Source organism: Platichthys flesus, chromosome 18 (genome assembly GCF_949316205.1).
Source record: "Platichthys flesus chromosome 18, fPlaFle2.1, whole genome shotgun sequence".
Classification (NCBI taxonomy): domain Eukaryota; kingdom Metazoa; phylum Chordata; class Actinopteri; order Pleuronectiformes; family Pleuronectidae; genus Platichthys; species Platichthys flesus.
The window spans coordinates 5,285,820-5,305,497 of NC_084962.1; the positions used below are offsets into that span (position 1 = coordinate 5,285,820).

At 43.0% G+C, this 19,678-nt stretch overlaps 1 protein-coding gene across 1 annotated transcript; it reads left to right on the forward strand.

The window, feature by feature from the left end:
- The first annotated feature begins 3,119 nt into the window (after nt 1–3,119).
- Nucleotides 3,120–17,621, forward strand: ankef1a (ankyrin repeat and EF-hand domain containing 1a). The gene is made up of 11 exons (XM_062410746.1): nt 3,120–3,474; nt 5,520–5,727; nt 6,589–6,750; nt 9,125–9,324; nt 9,548–9,697; nt 10,443–10,566; nt 10,877–11,702; nt 12,127–12,353; nt 12,562–12,701; nt 15,574–15,726; nt 16,678–17,621. The coding sequence occupies exons 2-11, from the start codon at nt 5,538–5,540 to the stop codon at nt 16,819–16,821; spliced, it is 2,316 nt and encodes a 771-aa protein (XP_062266730.1). The 5' UTR covers nt 3,120–3,474; nt 5,520–5,537; the 3' UTR covers nt 16,822–17,621.
- The last annotated feature ends 2,057 nt before the right edge of the window (nt 17,622–19,678 follow it).

Consider the following 19,678-nt stretch of genomic DNA (forward strand, 5'->3'; position numbering starts at 1 on the left):
GCATGAATCTTTCCACAATATTAAAGCTATAATGTTAGAATTTGTACAAATGCTCAATACCAGGATATCCTACATGCATCCAAAGAAATAGCCATAAATGTAATCTCCTACTGTTCTGTGGTTTTATTGACAGTTGAACTACAGGAAACGATACAATTCACAGTTTGGTAACCGGAACATTCTGTCTGAAGGCATCTTCTCGTGCACTTTGTGAACGATGTGATTTGGGTCACAGGTGAATTCAAGGCCTCCTGGAATGAAGATGGGGCAGCAGCAATTGTTTTTGCAGCTTATTTTAATGTTTTGATTTGAGGACAGTTTATTGAACCATAATAAACAACACATTCATTAGCTGCCCTGTAACAAAAAAACAATGCTGTTATCCACTCCATGGATCTTTACATGTGGTAAATGTGCAACACTGACTGATCAGATAATTAAGTGGAAAACAATAGTGGCTGCTCTATGACATCTGAATGCTGCTGTAATGTGAAGTTCACTGGACAAAGTGTAGCAGGGTGTTAAGTGGGCCACCGCTTTGTTATTATTCAGTTTAATCTGACTTTTATTATTATTAGGCCCGAGCACTGACAGGCACTGACAGACATTAAGTCCCTATTGAAATTGTAAGGATTATTATTATTTGTCAGGCAAATGAATTGGCTTTTTGAGGGCATTAACATGCTAAAATTCTAACCAAAATTTACTTTGTTTTATGGGCGCAATTTGCTTTTTAATTTCTTTGACCTCGACAAAAGAATTACAGAGAAACATGCAGTTTGAAATCTCCTGCAGGAGGAGAAAAATCTTCAAGGGTTATGGTGGAAAGGAGCCAAACGTTTTCAAGATCAAGCTCAAAAAGAAGAGGAAGCATAGACCTATTCAAACTGAGCAGGTCGCCGGTGCTGCCTCCTCTGAAGAGCAGCCACAGGTGGAAGTTACTGTTTCATCCACCCAGAACACTGAGGAGGAGACGCAGCCAATCAGCAGCCAGACTGACCTCCCTCTCACTCCTCATGTGAAGACCTCAGTCACAGAGGAGGAGGAGAAGCTGTCTGAGGACACTGTTGATGTTGCATCCACCCAGATCACTGAGGAGCAGATGCAGCCAATCAGCAACCAGACTGCTCCAACTATCCATCTCCTGCAGGAGCAGAAAAAGAGTGACATCTTCCAGGGTTATAGTGGAAAGGAGCCAATCGTTTCCAAGATCAAGCTCAAAAAGAAGTGGAAGCGCAGATGTATTCATACTGAGCAGTTTGCTGGTGCTGCCTCCTCTGAAGAGCAGCCACAGGTGGAAGTTACTGTCTCATCCACCCAGAACACTGAGGAGGAGACGCAGCCAATTAGCAGCCAGACTGACCTCACTCTCACTCCTCATGTGAAGACCTCAGTCAGAGGAGGAAGAGGAGAAGCTGCCTGAGGACACTGTTGATGTTGCATCTACCCAGAACACTGAGGAGGAGACGTAGCCAATCAGCAACCAGACTGCTCCAACTATCCATCTCCTGCAGGAGCAGAAAAAGAGTGACATCTTCCAGGGTTATAGTGGAAAGGAGCCAATCGTTTCCAAGATCAAGCTCAAAAAGAAGTGGAAGCGCAGATCTATTCAAACTGAGCAGGTCGCCGGTGCTGCCTCCTCTGAAGAGCAGCCACAGGTGGAAGTTACTGTCTCATCCACCCAGAACACTGAGGAGGAGACGCAGCCAATTAGCAGCCAGACTGACCTCACTCTCACTCCTCATGTGAAGACCTCAGTCACAGAGGAGGAAGAGGAGAAGCTGCCTGAGGACACTGTTGATGTTGCATCTACCCAGAACACTGAGGAGGAGACGCAGCCAACCAGTGGCCAGACTGATCCCACTCCTCATGTGAAGACCTCATTCATAGAGGAGGAGGTGGAGAAGCTATATGAGGACAATGTTGATTCAATGTCCACACAGAACACTGACAAGGAGATGCAGCCAATCAGCAACCAGACTGACCTCACTCCTACTCCTCATGTGAAGACCTCAGTCACAGAGGAGAATTGGAGAAGCTGTATGAGGACACTTTAGATGTTGCATCCACCCAGAACACTGAGGAAGAGATGCAGAAAAAATCCGCGAACAGTCTGACTCTCCTGCAGGAGTCTGAAAAGAGAGAAATCTGCCAGGGTTATGGTGGAAAGGAGCCAGATCAAGCTAAAAAAGAAGTGAAGACCTCAGTCAAAGAGGAGGAGGTGGAGAAGCTATCTGAGGACACTGTTGATGTTGCATCTACACAGAACACTGAGGAGAAGATGCAGCAAATCAGCAACCAGACTGACTCCACTATCACTCTCCTGCAGGAGTCTGAAATGAGAGAACTCTCCCAGGGTTATGGTGGAAAGGAGCCAGATCAAGATCAAGATCAAGATCAAGCTAAAACTGAGGAAGAAGCACAGATCCGCTCAGACCAGGCCACAGGTGGAGGGAGACGCTTTCCAAGATCATTTGTGACAGTTTTCTCAACCATGGCAGCTTTGAGGACACCAGGAGCACTGTGGCAGACTGTGTGCCAGGTTTTTGTCAGTTTAAAGATGGTCCTGACACGTAGCTGGAGGAGGATGGGCCTGTTGCTGCGTGAAATGTTGAACAGCAGAGCAGGTAGTTAAAGTGCTGGAAGATGTCATAGATCAGCTGTTGACATTGATGAAGAGGTGCCCAACATCTGGCTGTACCTCATTTAGGTGATCCTCCCTCTGCCTCCGGAGGCATCTCAGTTGATCAGCTTATTCAAGTATCTTGTAAAAGACATTCTAGAAATAAACGTCTTACATTCCTGATCCCTTCGCTGCTTGGTCACATCATTAATCCAGCTATGAGGATAATAGAAGGAAACCTATGAAGAGTATAGAGGATCTAGAATTCTACATCGCAGCAGTATCTTCGGGACCAATATTTCCACAGACATGACAAAACCTGAATTATTGCCTTGCAGTATCAGTTTACATACATTTCTCTAATTGGATCTAAATTTACTTTTGTTGATATTCAGTTGGATTCATCTTTCAGTTTAAAGTGACCCATTACCCAGAAATGAAAATTCACTAATTATCTACTCACCACTATGTCGATGGAGGGCTGGGTGAAATGTTTGAGTGCACAAAAGGTGCTTTTAATCCTTAAAGTCCACCCAGCACACGTTAGAATTTCTGACGGTCCCTGAATGCACCTCGGCAGGAAGATACCAGTGGACTTTTGGGATTGAAACTTGGTGTAAATGACGCGATACAGAGTCGAATTTGATCGTCTCGGCTTCTGGACACGTGCATGACTCCACACGAGCAGTATGGAGGCATGTTGTGTTTTTATTCTGTCGATTTTTCACGTCTGGAGATGGATCACTAATTTCTTCAATTGTATTGGATTCGGCTGCTTCACTGTTAACCCCTGAGACTCCAGAAGTGTGCTGTGGACTCGAACACTTCACCCACCCTCTGTCGGCACATTGGTGAGGAGACACTGAGAGGATTCTCATTTCTGGGTGATCTATCCCGTTAATCTGACTTTTATTAATATTCAGTTTCAATTGATCTTTCTTGCCATTCAGTTTAATTTCACTCTCATTGTTTTATGTTTATTAGAGTTTACTTTTGTTTTTCAGTTTAATCTCACTTTTACTATTAGTCAGTTTGAGTTTACTTTTGTTTTTTTCCCCGTTAAATTACACTTTTATATATCTTTCCGTTGCCACCGTTGCGTTTGTAATCGTAATCTTCGTATGAACGAGCTCGTGACCGGGCACTTGAAAGCAGCACCAGACACCAAAGGTCCTTCCCAGGATTTTCAGGCGTTCCGTTGCCATGGAGCTGAGTTCTGTTTCCCGAGGGACGGCACGCTCAAATCGCGGAGGCACTTCCGGTGGCAACAGAAACTGCCACTGATTTATAAAGGCAGTTTTATCTATGGTTGCACGGCGGCCGCCCTGTTTGGGGCCAACTCCCACTGCTGTGACTTACTTCCTGAGATTTATACCTAGTTTATGATTGTTTATCAGCGTGTTACTCTTCTGAGCACCAAGAATAATTAATCTGCATTTCCCCACTTGTATTGTGAAACATGCTCGTTTATGTGGCTGATTTCTTTGCTGTTAGTGCCTTGCCCGTGTTCTGTGTAAATGAACTGAAACTTGAAATCACACTGCTGCCAGGCTGCATCAGGGCACCTGCCGCACACCTTATTTTGGAGATAGCTGCCTCTGTTATCATCTCACTGATCAGCTAACAAAGTATTTAATAAACTTTCATAAAGCAGTCTATACCTCATTGAATAAATCACAAACAGCTCCAGGTGCTTTCAGTGTGGCAGCAGCGACAACTGCCTCCAAACAGTGTCGCAACAAGGAACAAGGGCAACTGCCTTTAAACAGTGTGGCAACTGGCCAGCTGCCTTTACACATCAGTGGCAGTTTCTGTTCGGTTGCTCTATGAGCTGCCGCTGCCACGATTTGACCTGGTGTGAAAGGTTGTGCTTTAAAATAAAGTGTCAGTCTCTGTGGAGGGAATAACTGTGATTGTCCTCGGTGTCCAGACGTGCCAGGTATCTGGACGACTTAAGTCAGGGTTAATAAAGCTCTCCAGCACGGTGAGGAATGTGTGCCAAACAGGGAAACTCAACTTAGCTATCAAACATGCACCCCGCACAGGGTGTGCAGGTGGATGCAGGAAAGAGAGCCGGTTTATCTATTGGAGATAATGTCATGCTTACAAATAATATAGCTTACTTAAAAATCTGCAGAAATAGAGGAAAATGTAACTGAATGTGGTTTTATGTGAGTAAATGCAGGTATTTAAAGTGGTAAAATGAGTCAAAGGTTCGGTGTGTACGATTTAGGTGAAAGGGATCTGTCGGCAGAAATTGAATATCAATTATTCTTCCTGTTGTTCTCACGACGAGTGTGTTTCGTCAAAATTGTACGAATTGTGGTTTTCTTTACCCTGAACCTTTGAAAAGGAAGCGGGTTATATTACACTGAGTGGTCTCTGTAATGACCTCTCTGTAATGACCCCACAAACTACTCATGTTATTATTTGACTAAGTGTCTGTGCTCTGTGATGAGCTGACATTATTGAAGGATTTTGACTATACAATCCTTTTCACAAAGTATGAATTCAGCTTAGTTTGCTTTTGACTAAAATGGCACTAACTAGACTGAATACCTCCTCCAAGGCAATCCCCCTTATGAAACTTTATTAAATTCATTAAATCTGCAGTTGGAACTGCACCAAATTGCACACATTCATCAACATCAGTCCCCTAAACATACAGTTTTTTTCATCAAGCTCCATAATTTAATCTCTTTGAAATCAATTAAAATGTGGGGAAAAGCCCTATCTTGCAATTTTAAAGAAAGTGAACTTGAAACGTTTCTTGCTAACAAACAAACTTAAGCTTAGATGAAAACCTAACCTCCTTGGTTCCTGAGATATGTTTACTGTATAAATACCTGCGTATGCGTCAGAAAGTTACATCTCCCTCTGTCTCCTGTTCCACCAGCCTCTCTCTGTCCCTAAAATGAGTGGCAGGGTAGCAGAGGGCCGCCTGCCGGTCCTCCAGATCTGCCGCCTGCTGCAGTGTGTCCACGAGGGCAATACGGTGCAAATAGAGAAGATGGTGAAACTCGGGGTGGAAAACCTCATCAATCTCACTGAGCCGCAGGATGGCACGGGGGCGCTTCACGTGGCAGTTTCAGCCAACAGTCAAGGTGATGGGCCTCTTCCTTGCTCTGTTTGTTCACTCAGTATATTCATATACTTAGTATGGTCATGTCGTGCTTCTGAAGTATCTTCTGTGCTTGGTTCGGGTTGCTGGGTAGAAATTGTATCATTTGCAAATGTATTCACATTTCTTAGAGTTCAAAACTGAAGCAGATGCTTGAAACAATCATTGTGGTATTTTTATTACATGAACACTTTGATTATCTCTATTGGGTAATGGTGTTTCAAACTTCTAAACCCTTAGCCTACATGACTTTCTAAACAATGTCCAGAAAGATGTGTTGTAGCTCACAGGTTTAAAGAACATTTGAGGAATGTCCTTATATTTGTAGAATACTATACCATAATATTATCTATTAGTTCTTTCTATGTTGGTGGTGATAAGAGTGTAGTCCATTAGATTAAAAAGGGATATGTAGTTAAATTAAAAACAATGATAGCAATCCTGCCAATTGTTTTTGTCAAGACCATAGACTGTTATATATAAAGATAGACAACGCCTCTCCACTTCCTCCCACTATCCAGAAAAGAGGCCAAAATATGCTGCATACAAACAAAGTCATCCTGCACATTTGGAGTCTGAGCTCCGATATCCTCTTCTTAATTGGGTCCATGTACCATCAGCTGACACGGAAGAAGCAGGGTTTATGTCCTATACTGCAACCAGCCACAAGGAAGCCATCAAGACGCTTTAGCTTTGCTTTTGTCATGTTATCCATCTTTATATACAGTCTTTAACTTTGAATTTAATGTAAATAATCAACCAGTTCATAGAGTGTATTGCAATCTAAAATCTGACTTTTAAAAGTCCATTCTTTCTTATGATTGTTTGTCTCCTCTTCTCACAGACCTGATCAGTTTCCTCCTGTGTCAGGGAGCAGACCCCAACATCCAGGACAAGAAGGGCCGCACTCCAGGCATGTTAGCGGCTGAGCTGGGCAATCATGCCATAATGGAGCTGTTAACACAAAGCAACGCTGACCTAAAGCTCCAAGATGCTGAGGGCAGAGGTGAGCAGTAAGAGGCATTGTCATTGGTCATAAGCAAATGTGCTGATGGTTGGTTTGAGAAAGAAGAAGATGCTTGGGGAGAGCACAGAACTAGTGTCTCATTGAGGGACTGGTCAAATATACACAAATGTGAATATGGTCGGTCAAAGTTCTCCAAAGTTGAAGTCCATATGAAGCCAAGCTGCTATTTGCCCCCCCAAAGGAAGCAAAAGTTGTATTCTCACCCACGTTAGCACAGATTGGAGGTGAACAGGAGGCAAATATTTGGCTGTGCCCTAAGACAGAGATCCTGAAAGAGATGGTTGGACAGTCATAATTACTATTGCTCCAATTCAAAAAAGAGAAAATATTGAACTCTTCAAAATTGATATAACTGTATATTAGTTGACATACACAGAAAACAGCAGATTATGTTAGGAAGATGTTAACACATCCAGAAGAGCACAGCAGAAGTAGAGAGGCAATATAAGTGCACAGTAGTTTTGTGTTGCTGAAATAATGAGTTGACTTACAGTTGCAACCCAGCTTGTTGGAGGGGGGGCGACAACATAAAACCAGATGTTTTCTGTGAAAACAAATTATTTATTATCAAGGAGCTTGAAAAATTTAGGCAGGAAGCAGGAACAAGGTCAGGTCACACCTCCAGCAGCTGGAGCCAATCTCACTCAGCCGACCACACATGCTGCTTGGCATGTAGGCAAACAACATGACATGAAAGGTTAGACAAGCAGGAGAGGGGGGGGGGGGGGCGTCGCCTGCTGTGCTAACTGTTATAAACAAGGCAGAAGTTTGCATATAGTGTCTAAGTGATTGGGCAATTCATCTCTAGCTCATTAGTTGAGATAAAGGGAGCAACATACCCATAGGGAAGACAAGGAAATATGGCTGAAAGCTCAGAGTTAAGATTTTTTTTTTTTTTCACTCTGATAACAACATCAAGAGGGAACTTTCAGGCTAAAATATGATAATATTTGATTAAAATAATACCTTATTGCAATAATAGGCTTTAATATTTTAATATAAGAGCACTCTCTCTCAGTTTGATAGCAGGACTGTTAACCAGCAGAATGTTCGCAGAATGTTTTTATCATTTTTGAAACGATCTCACTCAAAACCCTGCGCTCCTCCTCAAATTCATGAGTTGGGGGAATTTTGACGAACTTGTTGCACACAAAAACATCCCAGCACAAAAGAAGAAATCAAGAGAGCAGAGGAGAAATCCCAAAGCTGATGTTTCACATGTGCAGAGGAGCATGAGCTCGAGAAGAGCATCTGGAGTGCAGGGAATCTGAATTCTCATATAGTACACAGGACTGCACTTGTAATGTATATGGTTCATAAATTAGACAGTATTAATAATGAACGGCCTTGGTACAGATTCGCTTCCACTAAGTTAGAGTTGCAGATTCCCTTCCTGAATACATGGCCTTGTCTTACAGCTCATGAACATGCATGGTGCTCCTGTTTAGATATTGATGAGGAGGTGATATCCCAGACAACTCCAATCAGTGAGCCCGTCTCAACCTTTTCAAAATGTGATAATTACCCCAATTACAGTGTGTCCCGGCACTCGATTACTGTAACTGTTGTGAGAGCGAGTGAAAGAGAAAGGGACAGGGGAACAAAGAAAGGTCTTTGCATGTGTGCTTCACTCAGGGATTCATGCTTTTATATAATGCACTGCATGCTATGCTATTGTGTGTACCTGTGTGCATGTGTGTCAGGGCGTGTGAGTACACATAATTACAGATCAACCCCCCATGGTGATCCTCTCCTGTGTAACATGCTGAGTAACCTGATATCCTGTTCTCTCGAAGGACTCGGGCCCAGTCTCAACACTCACAGCCTTTCCGCCTGTTAGCTGAGTGTCAGGAGTCGACCTCTTAAGTGTGTTACCCTTGGTGTTTGACTGAACCATCGAGTGACACTTATGACTCTAGTTGTATTTACACATTGGGATTACAGTGACTTGTCCCTATCTCGCTGCCACTGAGCAATGCCCTTAAAGCCCTGAAATATCAGAGCACGGGCTTCTATCCTTCATGGCCAATTACAGATTCCTCGGTATGCACCAAACTGCAGCTGTAATAAATATGAAGAACTTTGGCCTTCATTTTCTCGACCACAGCTGCCTTGTGGTCCTAATAATCAGTTTGTGCTCATCAGATACCTGGACTGGCCAATCAGTCCTGAAGTTCTTCATATTTTTAATGTAGATTTGTTTGTGTCATGTTGCCTTTAAATGAAAAGAGGATAGCTGTTACAGACAAGAAACGAGGGAGGAGACAGAGATATGACCAATAACAAAGCTCCTGATGTGTCAGCGTTGACTCTCTCTACCTCTCCTACTTTTTTCCGTTGACTCTCATTTTAGGTATCCTGTTTTACTGTATGTACCCCACCAAGCGCCACACTCGCTGCCTGCAGTTGGCGCTGAAGTGCCAGGCAGATGCCAACAATGTGTCAAAGCAGGGGTTCCACGTCTTCCAGCTGATGTGCGAAAAAGCTCAGGAGAGCACCCCCATGTGTCTCGCCATGCTGGATGGTGGGGCAGACCCTAATGCATCAAACAAGGTAGTTTAATGGCGGAGATAATAGCAAGGAACTATGGGAACTTAACATGCATGCAGAAACAGATAGCTTATCCTTTACACAACATACTTTGATGTGTGCTTTGATCCTGTTGGTTGAGCCGAGGGCCTCTGACTCCTCTCCTCTCTTTCTCCTTTCCCTCCTCTCCTCTCTTCCACTCTTCCTCCCTTCCCTCTTCTCCTCTCCTTTCTTCTCCTCTCCTCAGAAAACCGGTGTCACAGCATTGATGGGGGCAGCAAAGGCAGGCTCCCTGCCGCTTGTGAGAAACATTCTCAAGAAAGGGGGAAACCCAGACGCCTTGGACCGCAAACGTCTCTCAGCAGTGCACTACGCCGCCATGGGGGGATTTTTTGAGGTGCATTATCTGTTTAGATACCTATACCCACTTAGCTTTTTCAGTTCTTATTAATTAACTGGAATAAAAAGAATGGTCTAGTCAGAAATTGTCTTTATCCTGTCCATTCCACAGAACACTATATATTATTTATAAATGACTTGCAATAAACTGACCCAATGCAAGAATCACTCTCTGCAATATGACGCTCTTGTTTGGCCACTTACCAGCTAATCATCAACATGTGTTTACCTGGCTTCTGACGATAAACTAGTCAACAACATCACCTACACATGACATATAAAACAAGCAAAAGCTACAAGACATAGTAGTCCAATAACAACAACACCAGCTGATCACCTGCCCCGCGATCCTTTAGTCTCTTTTAGCTCTCACTAACGGATGAAATATTCTGCGATATTCACTCTAATATACACAATGTCCCCTTTGGTTTCTTCAGTGGCACTGCCCTGATGTTTACACTGAGAATGACAAGATAGTTGTCTCTAGCTTACTGCTAGGTCGGGCTCTGATTGTTGATGTGTCACGCTCACCGTAAAGCAGGTCGTCATGTTCCAGCACAGTACACCAGAGTTAAACAGAGCAGTTCCAGGTGCCCAGGGAGCACTGTGGTGCCATAATAGACATGCCATTTTCCCAGTTATAAGTGTGTTCCATCAATGATTTAGGTTTTTTGATTCAGTTAAATTCAGTTACCTTCAGTGTAGTAAGTATTTTATCTGTGTCTCTGGTTTGTGCCTCCCAGGTGATTCAGGTGCTCTCTGCATACTCAGCAAACATGTGTGTGATTGACCTCGATGACTGCACACCCCTACACTACGCTGCTGCCACAGGCAGCGATATCTGCTGCAAGTTCCTGGCACAGAGAGGTGCAGTGTGAGAGTCGAACATTAACAGGCATCCTGATGTCAATGCAGTGAATTTCAGCTTCTCGTTTTTTTTTCAAATAAGCTCTTACTCCTAATCCTTGAAGGAGTGCCATCGTTAGATCAACACAGGTCCAATACTGGTCTCTTTTTTGTTTGTATGTTGTAAACTTATAGCTCTGTTGTGATACAAGTAGAGTCAGGAAATTTAATTAAATTAGGCAGAATATGCAGCTGCAAGCACATTCCCAAATTAGATGAAGTAATTCAACCTTGTGTTTATATCTTTCATCAAACTGTGCTCTGTGTTCAGGTTGTAACCCCAAGCTAAAGAACTACGATGGTTTCCTGCCACGTCAGATTGCCAAAGACGCTGGTCACAAAGCAGCAGCCAAGGAGCTGAGGAAAGCTGAGAAGCTACAGGGGACAGCCAAACCGTCCACCGGCATCAGCCCCATGACAGCCCTCTGGGCCCTGACCCTCCACGACTGGTCCCACGAGATGGAGACTGAGTTACGTGAAGCCTTCGGGAGCGACTTAGATACAGTTCCCACAGAGATGTTTTTTTCTGTGCTCGAGGAACTCAAAGCCCCAGCTGAACTAAACCATCTCCAAACAGTCATCTCAGCACATGACAAGGAAAAAGCAGGCTGTATCAACATTAATGACTTCTTCAAAGGTGTCAAGTACATAAAGAAACCTTTCCTCTTCTCCGCTTTTTTGCCTAAAAAGAAAAAGGGGGAGAAGAAAGGAAAAGGGGGTAAGAAGAAGAAGGGTAAATTTGTCCTCCCAATGCCCATTTGCACCCTCACACCAGAATTCATGCCTCGGCGAAAGGATGGAGGCCCACCTCACCTCATGATTGAGACCTACCACAACTCCTCAGACATCCGCCGATTCGACCGGGATCACCCACCAGAACATCCCATAGTGAACGACTCCGGATGGTACATCGAGAAGCCAGAGAAGGTCTTTGTGAATGTCAACGACTCTGTGAAAAGTGGAGATCTGGAGTCGTTGGACCTGGCTTTCAGCAAGGGGGTTCCTGTGGATGTTCGAGATCAGTTTTACAAAACCCCGCTGATGGCGGCTTGCTCCAGCGGCAACTTTGAGATGGCTCAGTATCTTCTCAGCCGGGGGTGAGGAAACAGAATTGTGATTTCTTTCCTTTCTGGTTTGAGAAACACAGATTCAACATTTTTTGAAATGTAGATTTAAGTTGCATTGGTGAAGATTATCAGAATTATGTAAAGCTGGTAAACAGCAATGTCAATTTGAATTTAAGATTTCAGTCCAAAGCTGGAGATGTCCAGATTTCAGTTTGCCAACACTTGACATTTGTGTATCGATACCAAGTACCAATCCAATACCAGCGCTTTTAGAAAATAACCAACCCTGTTTAGAATTGTTGTTTGGCCTGACTCAGGTCACATCCTTTGAAAAACTATAACACAACAGAAATTCATAATATCACCAGAATAAAGTCGTAATTTAATGAGTAAAAAGTCAGTAATTGCGATATCTGGTGTGTTCAAGGACCCTTTTATCTGTGTTTCCCTACAGGGCAAATGTAAACATGTGTGACCAGTTCTTCTGGACGCCCCTCCACCACGCAGCCCAGGCTGGCCAAGTGGAACTTGTCGAGCTGTTGGTGAAGGCGGGGGCCACCATAGAGAGTCGAGCGCTCAGCGGAGGCACGCCCCTCATGAGGGCCATCCAGAGCTCTCGACCCTCCTGTGTGGACTTCCTCATCAAGGCAGGTGCCAGTGTTACTGCAGAGAACAAGAAAGGTTTGTATGAACGTTCGAAAAAAATCTCTGAACTGTGATGTATGTTTTTATGTGTATTTAGAAATATCACTGAATATTTGTGTACTCTCCTTTAAAGCCAATTCAACAACAAATACACTAAAGCTTCCGTAACAAACTGCTCCTCTTGAAGTGTTAAACACTGTGATTTCTGCTGTTATTTGACTTACTGCATTTTATATCACCGTAGAACAAAACTGCCTCGACATCGCAGTAGCTTTTGGTGACCCGACGATTATTGAACTGGTCAAAGAAAAGATGGATTCTCTGCCTAAATTAAAGGAGGGAGCGAAGGGAAAAGGTGGCAAAGCTGCTAAATCTGCCAAAAAGGTACCTAAGTAACGGCATCAAAATCTTTTCACCAGCTCGCTACCAATCTATTAAACAATTGTGACTTCATACTCTTCCTGTTTTCTTTCTTTGTGCACTGTATGTGTTAAACAGTCAATTACCTTTTAAATAATGTTAGAGGGATACTTCACACCCTAAATAAATGACTTGTAACTTACTAAGTTCTTTGAAGAAACAAACGAATGCTGGTTTTGGTATCACATTTATTACCAAATTGATTAAAGAAATCCACATTTATGGGTTTAACATGGCTCATAACGCCACCTAGTGCTTAAAAACATCTTGAGCCTTGCTGGGCCAATGGTTAAGTGTAGTCAACTGAATGGGATATGTCCACGCCATGATATTTATATTTATCTGAAAAGGTTAACAGTCTAATCACAGGTGGAGAGCCTCTTTCCACTGAGCACTCATGAGCTGGAATCTGGAAAGCTGTTTATTTTTGTGTGGAAAATAACCCCCCTAAAGCTTAAAGAAGTCCTCTATCCTTTCCTTTTACTCAGCTGTTTCACACACACAACACAGACACACGCACGCACACTCACACAAATGCACACTATTTGAACCCGTGGCTGAGGCCGCCTCCTGTGCCAACGGTTGGTGCGGCCATGGTCTTAACCATCAGGAACTCCCGGAGGAGAGAAGCTTCTTCTTCCTAACACATTTCTGTTGAAATACTGCTATAGGAGTCGCTACTCATAGCTATACAACCTAGATAACTTAGCTTCAGCAAGCTAATCGGTATGTTGTTTGTGTGTGTGTGTGTGTGTGTGTGTGTTTATGTGTAGCCCTGTGCTCTAAAGGCATTTTTTTATATTTCCAGGGAAAAGCACTTCAGCTAAAACCTTGTGGTTGCGTTACACTGTAAACAAAACAAAACTTTAACCAACATTTGACTGGAAGCCCAATCTCACCCTGTGAACTGTGGCCTCTTTTCACCACGAGAAACCCAAGCCTGTAAAGAGATCTGCTGACTGTAAGACACCGACTTGTAAGCAAATTAGACCAGATGTGTTCTGTTACAACCAGACCACTCTGAAGCTCAAACTGCATTTCCACTAACCTGGCCACAATCAAGCGAAACATAGTGATTTTGACATTAAGGCCCCGAAAGTCACAGGTGGTGCTGTGGCACAAATTCATCAGGGATATTCATTGTTCGATAGAGTTGTAAGCAGCAGTTCTACGGGGCAAGAAAGAATCTATTCAGCAGAATAAAATTGCACACAGGTATAAAATGGAGCTGTCTACCCTCAAAGCATTTATAGAAAGTGCGCCTGTTTTCTGCTTATGTCAAACTAAATGACATTCCTCTGCAGAACTGGAGGAATTCCATCACCAATACAAGAACGTGATAAGCCTATTGAATTTCCATCCACTGTGACTCATTAGTAAGTCAGTCAGTGTAAATAATACATGCACCTTTGAGTCAAAGCGCACGCTTTCTGATGAATGCTAGACTCACTCAGGGCATTGAACCTGTCACCCTGAGTTCCTTTGCATTACTCTCACACTAAAGGCAATATGCAGGTATTAAATATTCAAACTAACAAAAACACACTATGGATCCCTGTAACATCTCTGAATATGTGTTCCCCTATTTAAACGAATGAAATAACTGGTATTGATGTCATTCAATTAACTTGTAAACAAAATAATATACAAAAAAAAAAAAAAAAATTTAATTTGGACACTGAGATGAGATTTATGTTTGTTTTGTAAAATGTGATTTTGATGGAGTGGGGACATCGACTCCAAAAGTTGAACCTTCATATCTTTGACTGATCTCAAAATTGATTAGGACATCAGACAAATCGATGTTCTGCCACCTACATTGTAATGACCATCCCACTGGAAACAGATGATAAACTTAGTCAGTGCTGCTGCGTAGCCATTGTGTAAGTATACTAGAACTGTATTTTAAACTAGATGATTGCAAAGCAGGACAAGGCTCAATCAAGGACACAAGGGTGTTGAGGCAGAGCAGTGGAAACCAGGGCTAGATAATATCATCCTGTCCCAGAAACACGAGAGCTTCACTTCTACTTCAACCTGATACCAGAGAGTCCCAACTGGAGCATTATAATTGCAGAAGCATCTGTAAATATCCAACATCCACCAAAGAAAGGAGTAGCTATTGCCAATTAGTGTCCTTTGTAGCTTCCATTTTTGTGTAATCTAGGAGCTTTATATTTGACATATTATGCAAGATGAGATGGTCATGACTGTGTCTATCATACTTTCTTGTTTAAGAGAGGGAAGAATAGTAAACAGTACTATAGCAGCTTCATGTATTCTGTGTAACAGGTGCTCTTTCTGTCCTCAACTTCACTTGGATTTTTTGAAACATCGGAAATTATAATATTTTACTCTTCAAAGTGATACATTTTACACTTACATTTTGGTGATGTGTGTGTGTGTTCCTCCTGTGGCTCAACCTCCAAGAAGTTAAATAGGAAGCCAGCTCACCTGGCTCACTCCTTTCCGAGCAAAGATCTCTGGCTGACTGCATCGTGGAGGCTTCGTCTTTTCAAGTTTGATCTGTGTACATGACCAATAAACAGGCTCCAAACTAAAACCAAGTGAAATACTGGATCGAGAACCTTAAGTCCATGCTCATCTGTCCTGACCGACACAACACTGAGGTGATTGATCCGGCAACTAAAACATAACACCCTGTATTAATCTTGATGTTCCAACTTGTTGCTATTTCAGTCTTGTTGAGTAACTTCTCTCTCTCTTATCTCTCTCTCTCTTTGACCTGAATCTGACAGGGACTTTTACTTTAGTAGAAATTGCACAAAGCACTTCTAAGGCAAATCTTTAAAAAATCACTTTGTGTACCGTCCAGGGCTTTGCAGCAGAAAGTTCAGTGCATCCAGAGTCCGCGACTGCAATAGCAGGGAAGACATCCCGCAAGGATTCAAATAGCATCGTCCTGCAAAACACCAGGATCACTGCAGGGAAAAGCAACATTGTGGATATCCCCTTTGTGCCAAAAACGGTAGGCCTCACCACCATCAGTGTACCGTGGTATCTACCTTCACAATAACTTTTTAATGAAGTTGATGTTTTGCTTTGGAGGAGGGTCACAGTTATCATATTTTTTAAGGCCTTAGTACAGGGATGTCCAAACTAAGGCCCGCGGGCCATCTGCGCCCGCCATCCATTTTAAATTGTCCCTCCTCCGAAAAATTTAATAAAATTTTTTTTTTATTAAAAATTTACAAAAAAAAAAATATATATATATATAGGCACTTAAATTGCACTTACTTATAGTACTTTGTAGTTAAGCTCTATTTTTGAAGAAATTGTACTTTCTTGATTCTTGGTGTTCAGGGTTTTTACCCTCGTGTACCCTTGAATGCATTGATTGTAGATCGCGTTGGTTTAAAGTGTGAGCTAAATTAATTGTAATGTAATGGACTATGGCCCACTGTATTGTACTTCTCAGTTTAGTCACTAGATGGCGCCCAACTCACCCCTGACCTGCCATCTGTCCCTCAGAATGCCACCACGCCCCCGCCCTGAGCAACGCAATTGAGGCACACTGTCAATGGTCCGCTCCAGGGCATGGGGACGTGGCAGCTTGAGTGGCCCAGACCTTCGATTTTTTTCTGTATGTGCCCCTCGGGACAAAAGGTTTTGACACCCCTGCCTTAATATTTACACTTATTACACAGCAAAGTATTTTGATGTAACTCATTTCAAATTTGTTGTTAAATGGCAAGTTTCCAATCAAGAGAAGAGAATTTCATGAAGAATTTACTCCCGATTAGAGAAGTTTACCTGATCACCGAATGTGCGCGTTGGAAGAACATTTGTCTTTCTAGAACACTTCTCCAGTTTGTCCCAGCAGTGCTGATCATTCAAAACTGTAACCAGCCCACTAAGTAACTACACAGAGTTACATTTTTTACAGTCTGTCTTTTTGCGACTTGTCTGTGTGTCTCAGGTTTGGGGGAATCCACCCACCACCAGCCAGCTGATGTCGAAGATAGAGAGACGGAAGAACCTCTTGTCCCTGGAGTTGGACTTGGAGGACTTCATGATTCCTTTCAGCAACAACATCCAGAGGACGACGCTGGAGCGTTTGTGAAAACCACAGACTAGACAGGAAGTAGGTTAGAAAGAGAGACACTCTGACATTCTGTAATCACACTGTTACCGGAGCTAGTGAGCCACCTGCAACAGTTACAGACATTGGATCTATTTTGGATTAATCATATTTTCATTTCAGCTGCTTTAATCAACATAGTTGGACGTCATATGTTAGAAGCCCTCATTTTCTTTCCTTTTCGTTATTATCAGAAATTGAAATTAAATGTTATTCAGAACATGTTTAGTGTCATTAGGCTCAACTGAATCTTAGATTGAATCTGCTTTATTAATGATCAAAAATCATTCATTCCAATGATAAAATGGGAATAATCAGTTCAGAAATTCAACTTCCTATAGACACAACATGTATATCAGTATGCTCAGTAGGGGCTCACAGACTCATAAATGACAAACACTGTAAAAACACAGCAGATATATATTTGTCAAAACAGTGGACCACTGGAACCGAGTATAAATATTGTAGACATGAATAAAGAGTATGTGGTGACTGTACTTTCACTGCTTTCAATCAGAACCATTTTCCTGTCCCTGTCCTGATTGGGCTCCTCAAGTAAGACATTAATCACGTTGCACTTCATCAAATGACCCCAGCAGTGAATAGGCTTGGTTGGTTGAGCCTTTCTTTCTTTGCGCAGTCTTTAGATTGATATTGTATTAATTCTCACCGTATACACAGCCAGAGAATCTGCGACACACTCGGCCTCCTTCATGTTGTGGTATTTGATTTCACTACTGCACATCCTCCATGACACTACTGAGAATAAAAAGTATGTGCCCATCAAACCGTTTGCAGTTCTATGTAGAAGCCAGTGCGGGGCGCTGTTTGGCTAATTTAGCAACGCAGGGGTTTAGGTTTTTTATTGATCTGAGAGGACAGAAAACTTGCTGGGAGCTCTTGTGTTTCTAGCACAGAAAGACATAAAATGGCAGCAGTGTGTGTTTATTGTTCTCATATTAGCTACTGAGCTGCTTTCAAACCTGCATGAGTATTTCATTCATCTTAAACTCTCCCTTGTTATATCTGACTGAGAAGCTGACAGTTTCTGGGTCAATTTCTCTTCTTTTTTTTTAAGTTGTTGATGTGCATATCAAGAAATATTTGAGTTTCTGTGTTAAATGTTTCCAAGGTACAAAAACTCCCATCATCACCACAACCATCACCAGTTCAAATAGATTGCGGCATCCCCAAGGTCCATGGTGGCTCAGTTATATAATCAAATACATGGGCAAAATGGGCTAGGGGGGGAGGGGGCTGCATCTTTGAGGTCCCTCATACAAGGCCTGGATTATTTAAATATACATGCTCACAATGCCATTGATGACAAGGATGTGAGAGGAGGAAGAGGCAGAGGAATGGGAGCGATGACAGCGAGGAGGAGAGAGGAATGAAAGCAGAGCGAGGTGGCAGAAACGTGGATGCACAAAATCAATGCGATGATATACAAGAGGAGAATCGGAGACAGGGAGTGAATAATCATCCTGAAAGCCCGGCAGAGCCATTCATAATGAGGCGTGGGACATGTGGGGGGGGGACAACAGCCAGGGGAAGGGAAGGCAAGAGGACATAACGATTGGAGAGAAGAGCTGGAGGTTGGGTGGAGGATGGGGGGGTGGATGAGAAAGGGGAAGCGAGCGAGTGGGCGGGAGGAGAAGATGAGGGCTTCTCCAGCACGATCAGTGGGCGCACAGGTTAGAGGGAGTAAACACGGCTGCTGGCTCAGATTGTGGGCCGTGACGCAGTGTGTCTGTCAGGGCGTGGGCTCGGGCTTATATGGTCATGCAGCATGTGTGCTTGTGTGTGTGTGTGTGTGTGTGTGGTGTTGGGTGTATTGGTGTTGAACAAGCATGAAACTATTATGGAGAGAGGTAGATATGTGTCTTTCTTTACTGATCAAAATCCTTATTTTATTCAGGACGTATCGTTACAGAATCAGGAACAAAGATAGATATTAGTTTCCCATGTGTGAATACAATATGCATGTGTTTGTGTGTGCGTGTGTGTTTGTGTGTTATGCCTCTCTGCAGGTGTATGAAGTTGATGTTATTCTATCTCTCCTGTGCGACAACATCGCAGCTCTTGTTATATTTGTCTGCGTTATCGGGAGTGCAGGTGTATTGTCTTTTCCTCCTCTCCCTCTCCTCTGCTCCCCTCTCCTCCCCCATCTCTGCTGAGTATCAGTCTGAGCTCAGATCAGTGTGTGTGTGGTTGCCAGCAGCACTGCAGTCTCCCAGCTCTGGACCTGCGCCGCTTACTCAGCACTCAGGACTCCAACCCTTGACTTCCCAAAACAAGCCACTGGGACACACATAAGCACACACAAGCACACACAAGCACACACAAACACACACAAGCACAAACAAACACACACAAGCACATGCAGATTATATTATCGCTTTTTACCACATTATGGTTTGGTATTATTGCTGTCTGTTATATTATTAATCGCATTAAATATGCATGCACAGTAACAGATGTGCTCACACATGCATATAATCCAATAATTGCATACTTTATGCAAGCAAGTGTACACAGAGCGACACGGTGGACATTTGCTGAGGTACACACAGATGCACCGTCGGTTGCTGCCTGCAGAGGCAGAGCAGATTAGAGGTGCGAAGAATGATTCATTTCATTGATTAGTCTGCCAATTCTTTTCTCAGTGAATCATCTCTGTCTGCTCTGTAAAATGTCAAAGAACTAGGCAACAAGAAAGACAGATGCCTTAGTGACCTTTACTTTCACGTCGGACAAAAAAAAACAGCAGATCTTCTCATATAAAAAGGCTGCAACGAGAGAGACAAAAAAGATTAGTAAAGGATTAGTAAATTAGTCA